The sequence below is a fragment of the Pygoscelis adeliae genome, unplaced genomic scaffold (genome assembly GCF_000699105.1).
Source record: "Pygoscelis adeliae isolate BGI_AS28 unplaced genomic scaffold, ASM69910v1 Scaffold112, whole genome shotgun sequence".
Classification (NCBI taxonomy): Eukaryota; Metazoa; Chordata; class Aves; order Sphenisciformes; family Spheniscidae; genus Pygoscelis; species Pygoscelis adeliae.
The window spans coordinates 204,408-216,185 of record NW_008824232.1 but is presented as its reverse complement, the minus strand read 5'-3'; the positions used below and the strand labels follow the sequence as shown (position 1 = coordinate 216,185).

The window sequence follows — 11,778 nt, the reverse complement described above, 5'->3', positions numbered from 1 at the left end:
GCTAAAGACAACAGCTTTTGTAGTCTGTGGGTTGTTGTCAGCAAGATTGACTTCTTTTTCTGAGCAACCTGAAGGGTAGCAACTCTTTCTGATAGGTTTGGCTTTAATAGTAATGGGAAATGGAGGCGGTTTGCTAAATGCGGTGTCTTTCCCAGTTTAGTGTGATAATAATTTGGTCAAATCAAAATAGGTAGGTCATGCTAGTGGTGCTGAAACTGTGTTGTCCTGGAAATAACCTGGATGAATGAAAGCAAACAGAATGGTAGGCTTTATGTGGATGTTGATTTCTATTGTTAGGAAATGTATTAGCAAAATAGTGTTTCATCATTCTAAGTTTTTATCTTGGTTTTTTTCACTTTCTTACTGTTTCTCTGTAATGTTTTCCTGTTGACCAAATCGGAGTGTTGATCTTTTACATCTGTTGTTCTTTTGCTTTACACAGTTTTTGGGATACAGAAAGTGGAACAGGATCGCCATGTTTCGAAACAGTCTCAAGATGCTGCTTACAGGAGGGAAGTCAAACCGCAAAAACAGGTCCAGTGGTAAGTAAATGTCAACTCCTTGAGCATGTGTTTTATTTACAGTTTTTGAAAGTATTCCTTTTATGTGTGTTTTGGTCTTACCGGGTCTTTCTTCTTTTTAATGACTAGATGTACTCAGCTGATGATCTTGTAGACTCAAAACATCATTGTAGGTCATTTTAATATTGTGCTGTAATGTAATATTTAGAAATATATGTATATTTATTTAAAAGATGTATGTAAACCACAATCTGTTTTTATTGGGGAGATAAGATGTAGGGGAAAACCAAATAATAGTTATACATAATCCTGTAGTAAACTAACATCAAGGTTCATGTTCCAATTATGGAAACTAAGAAAACAAATTTTTTTCCTCAAAAATGTCCATGATAACTTGTGGCAGCGAAATCTTCTTCATTACAGACAATACTTGTGAGAGCAGTAGCAATTTTTTTTGTTTGTTTTGTTTTGTTTTGTTTGAAACAGAAGGGAGAGAGAGGAATGGGAAGAGATGGAATTAAGGAGAAATTGCCCAAATTTAGTCACCATTTCTTTTAGTCTTTTTCTACCATACCAGAAAGGCGTTTACAGTTAGCGCTGGTTCATGTGGCTTGGCCTGTTTGATCCATGAAGGAGGCTTAGGAGAGATTGTAATTGTGAAGCAAAACATTACAGAAATATTGATATGCTTTAAAAACATTTTCGTTTAACTTTTGTATTATTTCCAAAAACGGAGTGCTGGCAGTGTAAGAGCTTTTAATTAGATCTCTCATTTTTCTTTTTAAAGCCATCTGGCAGCACATTTTGAATATTTTGGGATACAGTGTTTATTTGTGCTTGTGTGTCTCTGTAAATAGTGCATATGTATATTCCATGGGAACCCACAAGTGAAGTTGCAGAGATACGATGGTGATAAGTGCAATGGAAAAAACGGGCTGTTTTCCCTTGGTTGAAACAAGTTAATAGGCATTTCTCGCAGTGCCAGAATTTCCCCCCCACGCCTTTTAATATCTTACTACCCCAAGTTTTATTTGGGGAAGGGAAATTACGTTTCTCAGCAGTATGGCTTCGCTGTGTCCTGAAGTTGCCTTGTAGCAGTGCTGACTTTGTTTTGGTCCTTGGACGTCAGTAATCTGTTAGTCTGGTTTCTGGTGAGAGTCCCCGTTTGTGTTGGTTGATCCTGAAGATAATTGTCATGAAAAGTTTAAGCAGCGCATCATGGTGTTGCCTTCCTTGCAATAGTTACTGTAATTAGTATCTCATATAGTGGGGGAAAATGTCTGTTTTGCAAAGATGCCTTTAGTAATTTGAGCCTGAGGTTGCAGTTGTCATTCACTGCTTTTGTGAAGGAGATTCTTTCCTTATGAACTCCTTAGTCTTTTGTTGCAGGAGTGGTTAATCTGAGGAAGGTACCTGTGTAAAAAGACGTGGTAGGTTTTGGGAAGACACACGAGCAGATGGCCCTGTCCTCTTGTGATTCTGTATCTCTGAAGTATCACATTTACAATTTAAAGCCCAGGAAAGTACAAGTCCTCTGATGATACTCTCAACCTTCGGAAAACTGTACGAAGACAAATAATCTTAAATTGTGGTTTCTGTACAAAGCCATATCTTTGTCAGATGTTTGTTATTGGTCCCTAGTATTCCTTTCGGCTTATCTCCCAAAGCAATGTTAAGGATCTTGTATATGCAGAGCTTTGCAAATACGTGTTTCTTATTTTGTGAATGAAAAATGTCAGTTCTGAAATAACAAGATTTGTTAGGGCTGTACTTCTGTCTTTGAGCAGAACAGAAAAAGAGATAGGTCTTCTTGAAAAACAATATGACAGTGTTTAATAGATGAGGTTTCCTCTAATGCCTAATCACTATACTGTATGTTTAATATAATTTATTGCAATTCTGCCTTTGAAATAAGTTGTTTCATTGAGAAGTTCTGTTTGGCATTCTTCAGGGGAGGAGAAGGAATAAAAAAGGAAATGATAAGGCTTGTTATATTAACAGTGTCTAAATGGAAAACATCCCTCCACTGGAAAATAATTTTTCGGATAAGCGTTAGTCTATCAAACTATAACATGACACTAGATGAATTCATTGTTGCCTAGATTTTTTAATAAATATATTTAATTCTGTATTTCTTTGCAACGCAGTAAGGAAAAAATCAATAAAACTTGCATGTACATTTCTGTGTAGCATACAGTATTACAAGCCTGAAATTCGCTTTATTTATTTACTTTGCAATTCTGATGAACTACAAATATGATGCTTTAGTTGATAAAAAAAGGAGAGTACTTATCTAATAATATATAAAAGGAATTTGTCACCCTGTCACTGACAGTGACAGAGCAGTCCTTCTGTGCTGGTCTGAACAACCCGACTTGATACTCATCATCTTACTTGTTTGCTTTGCTTACCCTAAATCTCCGTGCTCCCTTTCTCTTCATCCTCCCTTCCTTCCCAGTCTCTCAGTATGCGAAGGAAAAGATCTTGAGGAATCCTCCCACCCCCTTGAATAAACGTAATGTTTAACAGCTAGGTCCAGGTGTTTCATTCTCGAGAACATTTTCACATGGTGAATGCATACATTCAGATCACCTACATGACTCTTGCCTTCACTGTTACGATTTTGTGGGGGCATAGGTGGGGCCCTGGGGGTTCTGGATTTTTTTTTTTAGCCAAGTGCTTTAAAAGGTTTAGGTATCTATTGAATTTTTTAAATTATATTTACCATTAACAATATTTAGATTGCTAAACAGAAGTTGGAAATGAAGCTTCCCTGATGGATTGGTGCTCTGATTTGCCTCGCGGCCTCAGAAGCTGTTTTGTCATGGAAGAGGGTGGTCTGGAGGGTAGAGCCAGGGGAGAGGGAGCATGAGCTGCCCCAACAGCAGAGGCACATATCTCCAGAACAACCTGTTTTCACAGGGAAGCTCTTAACACAGAGCTACACCCATCTCTGGGAATTGGGAACAAACTCAAAGTCGTAAGTTCTATGTTGTGAAAGTGATCCATTAGAGGTTTCAGGTCTGCTGTTGATTCACCTTCCATGTAGTGATTTTAAATTACATAGGTAGGTGACAGCCCACTCGGGTGTCTCTGGTGCGTGTGGGTTTGGATGAAATTGCGGTGTATGTATCTTAATTTCCTACACTCCAGTCATTTTGCATTCCAGTGCGGGAGTAAACCTTTGAAGCAGGGTTAAAGGTATTGTGTGTTTTTTTTCTTGGGGAATCCAAGTGAGCACACTGGCCTTTGAAATTACTGTTCTTTGCAGTTTCTTTCATTTGCAGTAACATAGTTAGCAAACAGGGTCAGTGAAGTCAAGCTAACAATCCCTCGATATTGTGATGTGGTTTTGATAATTCTTCATGATTAAAAGAAGACTGGTAGTGGTAACAGTAAAATGCCTTCTTATTATTCCTCCTTCAGAAACTGCTGAGCAACTTCTCTGAAGAACTGTGGTTACAATTTATTTTGACTCGGCTGGGGTGGGTTTTTTTTCTTTGGTACTCTTTATGGTATTGTGGTTCAGGAACACAAAATATTTATAAAAGAAGAATACCAATTATGTGTGTATGAATGTACAGCTACATGCAGTAATGCCAATTAAAATAAATGAATTTCTACTGCAGCATCAGATTGTGTAATCTCTTGGTTAATTTTGTGTGTGTACTTTCAAAACTCTACTGATAGGATTTCATTGCAGCGTATTGTATGCAGTACAACTCTGTGCATGTGTATTTGTGCACATATTTAATCTCTTGTCTTAACAACAATTCTCTTGTGACTGAAGGGCACTGAGGATATTTTACGGTAATGCCTTGAGGACACATTATGACTGCAATAGTATTTTGATTAGGCTGTATTTTCCTCTGTCATAAATGGATATTCTACAAAGCTACCAGACAACAGTGGTTTTAAAGCTGAAATGTGATCCAAGTATTGTTAAATATTACCTTTATTTTTCTATTCTAAATTAATTTACAGAGGTATGCAGATGTGTAAGTTTTCTGACTCATAAGTTTGTATCCAGGGCTAAATTTACCTAGAATATGTTTGTTTTAAAGCATAAATGAACTGTGTTTTGCTCCGTTGCTTTATTCCTTCTGGCTGAAGATCCAGCACAATGATTGTGGCCAGAAGCCCTATGGCTAGGGCAAGCATTAAGACGTGCAGGTGGGCACTCCTGCCTGCTGCTGCTTGTCAGAACTTTTTTTGAGGCTTCTTTCCCCCTAATTCAGCTCTTCCAGGGCAATTCTGTTCCGTTCTCTGAATCCAGAGACTGTAATGTACTCTATTGTTTTTATCTGTTTTATCAAGAACCTGTCTCATATTTATCTGCAGTTTGCTTGCTTATACGAAACATTCATTGATCTGGGTATGTATTTAATTAGTTTACATCAAATCAGTTTGCTAATATATTCATTCCAGTATCGTGTTAGTGAAATAAGCCTGTATAATATATCCAGTCTTTGCACCTATTATAATTAGCCTTGTTTCTTTTCCAAGCAGATGGACTATTTCCTTCTTATGTTATCGCATTAAATTAATACTACTGTAAGAGTTCAGATTCCCTTTAGAACCTAGTAAAATTCAGCTGCAAAACTGCTGGTTTTATTTGGTTTTATATTTCTCTTCACTTTGTGAGGTGTAAGTCCAGGGATTTGTGCCTTTTATTTCTGGCAGAGGCTGAGGTAGATTCTTAAAGTACTCCTGTCTTTTTTTTGCATGTTAAATTTATCTGAGGCATGTAATCCTTTATAAACTAGCCCAAAGGGTCTGCTTTTTTCTTCTGATTTAGTTAGGAATTGTATCTTGCTTGTTCTTAACGGATATAATGCACACAATTTTTATATCAAGCTTACCAGCTAGGAGCCTGCCTGTCATTCATAACATTTTTGGTGTAGGATTTGTAAAACTTGTTCTTCTTTCCTGGTTCACGGGAGAGCCAATTACTTCTAACTTCCAATGTATTTATAGGGCCTTTTGGAACCTGCCACTTTATATTTTAATTCCACAACTAAAAGAACTGCTGTCAAATGCTTTTCTCTTTTGATTCTTGCCTTTCTAAGATAAAAGGCATTTCTGGGAAGGTCTCATCACTGCTTTGCAGAACTCCATGCAGTTTCTTATCTATCTGATCTCTTTTGGAAGTCTAAGTCTAATTTTTACCCCAAAAGAGTTTTACAGGGTCACAAATGCTTTTTGGATTTCATTTCTGAAAGAAATTGCTGAGTGATGAGATCCAGCTGGTGGGTCCTATTGATGTTGGGATAACTTAGTTTAAGAAGGTATTAGAAGTGAGATACTAAAAGACCTATCAGAATGTGTTGTGGTACTGAATACCGAATGTATCCACATGTTCAGGGCATTCCATCCAAATAATAATCCAGACCATTTTCATCCAAAAAGTTTGCTAGTTTTTCATAAATCTGTTTTTAAACAAGTCTCAAGTATGTGGACAAATCCATAGCCCCTCTGACCACAGTGAAGTCTTGTCCTTGAATTTATTAAGAATGAACTGACCCTTCCTGAAAGTTACGTTTTTCATTTATGTGATTTAATGTGTTTCTGCTTAGGAAGGAAATATATCAGGAAGATATGTGTGTACACATGCACACATTTTTCTTCTTAGGCATATTTATTTGGTCAGTGTCTGTCTTGTTCATATACCAAGCTCTCTTGCCAGACAAATAAAAGATGCTTGGACAATAAAGTTTCTGCTTCTCTCCTGCGCAGCTATCTTCGAGAGAATTTTAGCAGCTAGTGCCCATATTATTCTAATACGTATTTCTTTATTTCTGATCCACAAATACCTTTTTATTATAACACCACAAATGTTAACCTAACTTGCTTTATAGCTCATGAATAATTCTTACTTGACAGGTCTGTTCAGTCCTTTACTGTGTTTTATAATTTTTTTAACTGACTCAACTGTTCCACTAGAGTTTATCAACCTGTATTGTTTTATGCTTCTGTCTGTGAGTGTATGGGGAGAGCAGGGGATAATCCGGCTCTGTCAGCCTAAGCCTTGCCAATATTTTCACAAATTTGAACATCACCAGCTGTAACAACAAGTGTGTTGACTAGGGCTGCCTCCATCCTGTTATGAGTAACAAGCGATGGATGTCCTCACCCCACCTCTTGTGTTTCCAGAGCCCTAAAAGTGACTTTATCTGAAGCACCATTCAGTGAGTTTTGTTTCCACATCCTTTTTGTGGCTTTTTCCACCCTCTTGAGATTTAATTTATTGTTTTATTCTTTATCTTTTTTGCTTTCATCAAATACAGACGTCTATGCTAATCTTTTTCTGGAGAGGGATTTTTACTCCTTTCTCAGTGTTTTCTGATTGTCATCTCATGGTGTTATATGGCATTCTTAAGTGATTTGCATATGCAAAGTTTTTCAGAGCCATGTTTTAAGCCTTCCTCCTTGCCTTGACCCTCCCCTTCTAACTTCCCATATTGTGGTACACTGATAAAACTCGTTTTTTCTTTGCCCCTGTTTTCAAACCTTACAATATGCCTTTCCTCCATTTTTCTCAACATTTCAGCTCACCAGATTACTGCATTTTACTGCATTAGTTCTGGAATCTGGAATGGCTCAACTTCTTATGCTTTCTTTGAGATAAATCTTCTTGAATACTCATAATCTTGTAGTTCTTCCCAGTGTTCCAAATTTTTTGGCTTTATTTTTTGTGAGGGAATTGGAAGAATGCCCTTCTCAATGTCTGGTTTGGGGGGGGGGTATTATAGAGCAGCATTTCTGTCTTTGAAATGCCGTATTTTGGGCTCTTTACTATGAGGCTTAAATTTTGGGGACTTCTAAATTCTTTTTCCCCACTTACATTGTACTGTTCTCTTCAATATGTAACATTGTTTGAAAGGCAGGCCCTGTGTATCATGTGTATTTACTGCTTTGGTACAGGTGCAGTTCTTACTTAGTTCCTCCCTTTTCATTAAAGTAGCCTGTATCAGAGCTTGAAATCTTTTTTTCCTTCCCCAAAACAAAATGAATGAAAGGATCTCAGACTCTGTGCCATTTATTCAAAAACGTTAAACTGTGAAATCAGGTACATGGGTTTGGGAAGGTGAGAGAAAAATGTTTGATGTATTTCTTCTACGCTGATTGCTGTATTTGTTTCAAACAGCTAAAAAAGAGAGGAAGGCATGCCCTGAGTATTTGACAGGATTGTCTCCTTTACAGCTGCTGGGAGCTAATTCTTTTTCTTTTGCTATTAACCCATTTTTTATTTCTATCAGTGCATCTACAAGCACTCCTTTTTCCTCAGTCATCCACATCTTTTTTCAGACTTACTCCTACTTGCTGGTTTTTATCCAAGATTTATCTCTAGGTCAGTGAGCCCATTCTCAAGTTCTTCTGTATCAGCTTTAATCCTTCTCAAACCTTTGTCTTCATTAGCGATTCTACAGATCTGATTGCTGAGATTAATTCGCGGAAGTCCCTTCTAATAGCAGGGGTTGATTTGTCCTCCTGCTCCGCTCTGAATGCTGCTTCCATTATGGCAGCCATCTCCCCTTCTGCTGTCCTCATATGTTGTTCTGAGCTCTTTAACCTCCAGAGAGTTTCTCCTAGGGAAAAGAAAAAGGCTTTTTAAACCGATCCTTTATGTGGACATCCATTCTGCAAACAGAGGAATCAATTTTTGAAATTAAAGGGGTCAGGGAGTGGTAACATTTGCAGGTTGTGCCATTTCCCCTTCAGAGCTCTGCCCTTAGGCAGTGGTCGGCTCCACTGACACTGTGCCATCGACCACCTTTTCTCACTCCAAACTCACCTGAAAGCCTTCACTGTGCATGCTTGGTTTGAGCTGTCAGAAACGACAGTAACAATGATTTGCCTTTGTGGATTCTATGTAATACTTTACAGTGAGTGTCGTACTGGCAGAAAGCAGTATTTGACCAGAGCTCATGGAATTCAGTGGTCTTCTGTATAAGCTTTGATTTCATGCAGGAATGAGCAAGACGAGAAAGCAAGGGGTGCTGGTGATGGATGTCTGGGGCTGTGAATATAGCTGTGGAAGCTGCTCTTGTTTCTTACTGGAGAAGGAAGGTAGGAGGCTTGGAAGAAAACAGGGGAACATGACGTTGGGAATGTCTGTCTTCCCCATATTACATGGAGTTCGTTTCTACTGCATTTGCCAACAGTTTTAATGGAGCTGCATAGTGAATGTTGTAAGAAGTTTTAGAAATAATTTTTAAATTTTCTTGTAGATCCTTTTTTTGTCAAAAAGGTATTTTTATAAACAGAACTGTTCCGTTGTGCAGCCTACCTGCTTTAATCCCTGTTGACTAACTGCTGAATGCTGCTTAAAGAAAAAAAATGGCTTTTTACTGTACTGATAACTGCTAATAAACCTTTAAAGAGCTTTGAACAGCCTCTTCACACACAGAATATCAGTGTAGATAGTGCAGTATGAAAGCTGTAATAAGGTTGTTATGAACTGAAGCTCCACAGTCATTCTCCAGATGCTTTCCACCAGAGCTCGCTTCTGGCATCTCCGTATCTTCACAGGAGAATGTAGGAAGCTGGAAGGTACGTGCCAAGAAGCACGAGGAGGTCCCTGGGGACTGGGAAAAGGCAAGTGTTATACCCATCTAAGGGAAATGAAGGGGTCTGGGGAAATACAGGCTTGACAGCCTCAGCTCAGTCACAGGAAAAATTACGAAGACTTCTTCAAAGTCATTTCCAGGCATGAAAGACAAGAAGGTCATTGGGAAAAGCTGACACGGAAGGATTTATCAAGCTACAAATTGTGCTTGAGCAGCCTGATTGCCTTCAGTGATGAAGTGACTGGCTCTGCAGACAGGAATGGGGTGGCAGACACAGCTTACCGTGACTTTAGCAAGGCTTCCAACACAGTCTAAGATCCTTGTGGCCAGCTGGAGGGGATGTGGACTGGATAGATGGACTGCAGCCTGAGAGGAAAGCTGGCTGGGTTGTCAGGCTTGAAGGAGAGTGATCAAAAGTTCGGAGTTGTAACTGGTGGCCAGTTGTGAGGAGCATTCCTCAGGGGTTGATACTGGCATCAGTAGTATATAGTATCTTTAGCAACAGCCTGGAGATGGAGATCTCCAAGGGATGGAGAACATTGTCAATGAGTTTGGGGGCAACGCTGTCTTGGAGGCAGCAGCTGAATCATTGGAGGGTAGGGGCTGCCAGACTGAAGGACCTTGGTGAACGGGAGGAACTTTATGGAGTTCAACAAGGACAAATGCGAAGTCATTCTCGTGGGACAGACCAACCCTGTGCACAGGGGACAGATAATGGATAATACTATGGTCTTTTGGCTGGGTGCTCGCAAAGAGGTGTGGTATCAGGGTTCCAGACCTTCTTCTGACAGGTATTTACAGGTATAAAGTTATGTGCACAGAAGTAGAAGCATATTGGTAGGTGAAGAAAGAGAGAAAGCAATCGCTGAATGTATGAAGGAGCAAAGAATGGTCAGTGCTCTCAAATACTGCCTCTTTAATGACTGAAGTTCAGTGCCAAAAATTGGTAGAAATACTGTCTGTAACTTGTGTGCCTTAGATTCACATTTGTAAAATGGGGATAATAGCTCATCCCTTACCCTTGCAAATGAGCAGTCCATTTTTGTACAACACTGGTGTTTTGATGACAAGTACTGAAGAAGAGCTCACAGTGGTTACCGATTTTGTCAAAATCGTTTTACTGCATACTATGTGAGTCAACATGTTGAGCTTTGAAATGCCATATTGCATAGGTGCTAAGCAAATCAGAAGCATCAATTCTGTTATTAAATCTAGCAGAATCTTTTGGGCTAAGGAAAGAAATATATCAGTATGCTATTACAGTCAGGCTGTAGCGACACAGGTGTGTAAGGGGAACAGAATAAAATACATATATTCTGTGTAATTTTGGATACATCTGGGATTTCGTGGTGGTGTTCACATATACTGGTGGGTATGTAATAGCCACCTATAGCTGCCTTACTCTCGCTGAACCAGTAGAGGGAGTAGAAGTTTCTGACAAATCACGTATCAAAAGCTGTGCTGAAATGCACCATGCTGATTGATAGGCAAAGGAGATAAAGTTACATTTTTCCATGTCAAATGGCCTTGCCTTGTCGTATTCCTCAAAGAAAAAAGTTTTCTCATACACAATTCAATAAGAATATGCACATTTGCTTCAAAAGAAAACAAGCTAATCAATTTGAGGGATTTGTTAAGCCAAACTATTGGGAAAGTGGAATGTCCTTCCTAGGATGTCTGAGGAAACCTTAATAATTATCATGTCTGTAATAGTTTTAAAAATGCAAACAAGACAATTAAAAACAAAGGTTTATATCTGTGAATTCAACTTTTTCATCTGTAAAATCAGTAATGTCTAATGACTGACCTTTGGCTTTCTCTACTGGAACAAGCCTAGCCTAGCCCCAGTTCTTAGGTAAGAACAAACTTGGATTCCTTAACTTTAAGGATGATCTAAACAAAATGAATAATCTAATCTGTAAAAATGGATTTCTGTTTTCTGTACAAGCAAACTAAAAGTAATGTTATTCACAATTCCGGAAGCTTGTTGAGTATCGAATGTTTCTAAATAAAGAAATTGTTTTAGAAATATTCAACACTTGCATGTTGATTTTGTCATTTTACCTTAGTGTGTTGAATATATAATGTCTGTTTTCTTGTAGTCAGAACTTGATGTGGCACAAAGATAAGCAAACGTCTTCACGTGCAGGAAAAATAATTAAAATGGAGAAAAGTTCAAGCTAAATATCAGGCTTTGTATTTTTGTTATTTTTGAATGTTGAAACTGTAACTTCTGTTTGCAGTGAAATTCTGTCTGAAATTATTTCAAATTAATTGACGTCAATCATAGAAAGCCCTAGGTAATTTCCTTTACTAATTAGCTTGAATTTTCACATCGTGTGGCTTGGCACAATTTCAGGAAGATTTTCCAAGCAATAAATGACATCGATAGATGAACTGGGCAGATCTCCCTCTCATTGTATAACCTGCAAGTGTGCGGTACTACAGCAGGAGCCAGTGACTCATGGGGGCAGGTGAGTTGAATTCATCTCTTAGGAATGAATTCAGCTCTTTGAAAAATGTTCTTTCAAGGTGGCTTTTCACAAATTTTACTACTAAATTTAGCTTTTTTGGAGTCTACATTATCAAGAGATTTGTGAAAGGCTTATACGTCAGTGTCTTTTCTCTGATTAACTTGTAGGAATAGGTTCAATGAGACCACAAGAGAATAATCTTTTAGCCGCAAT

At 38.4% G+C, this 11,778-nt stretch overlaps 1 protein-coding gene across 1 annotated transcript in view; it reads left to right on the top strand.

Annotated features, from left to right (window-relative positions):
* Positions 1-469: 469 nt before the first annotated feature.
* Positions 470-11,778, top strand: part of TANC2 (tetratricopeptide repeat, ankyrin repeat and coiled-coil containing 2) — a 206,759-nt gene continuing 195,450 nt past the window's right edge. The window contains 1 exon segment of the mRNA XM_009334881.1: positions 470-542. Coding sequence (XP_009333156.1) covers positions 476-542 — 67 coding nt within the window. The 5' untranslated portion in view covers positions 470-475.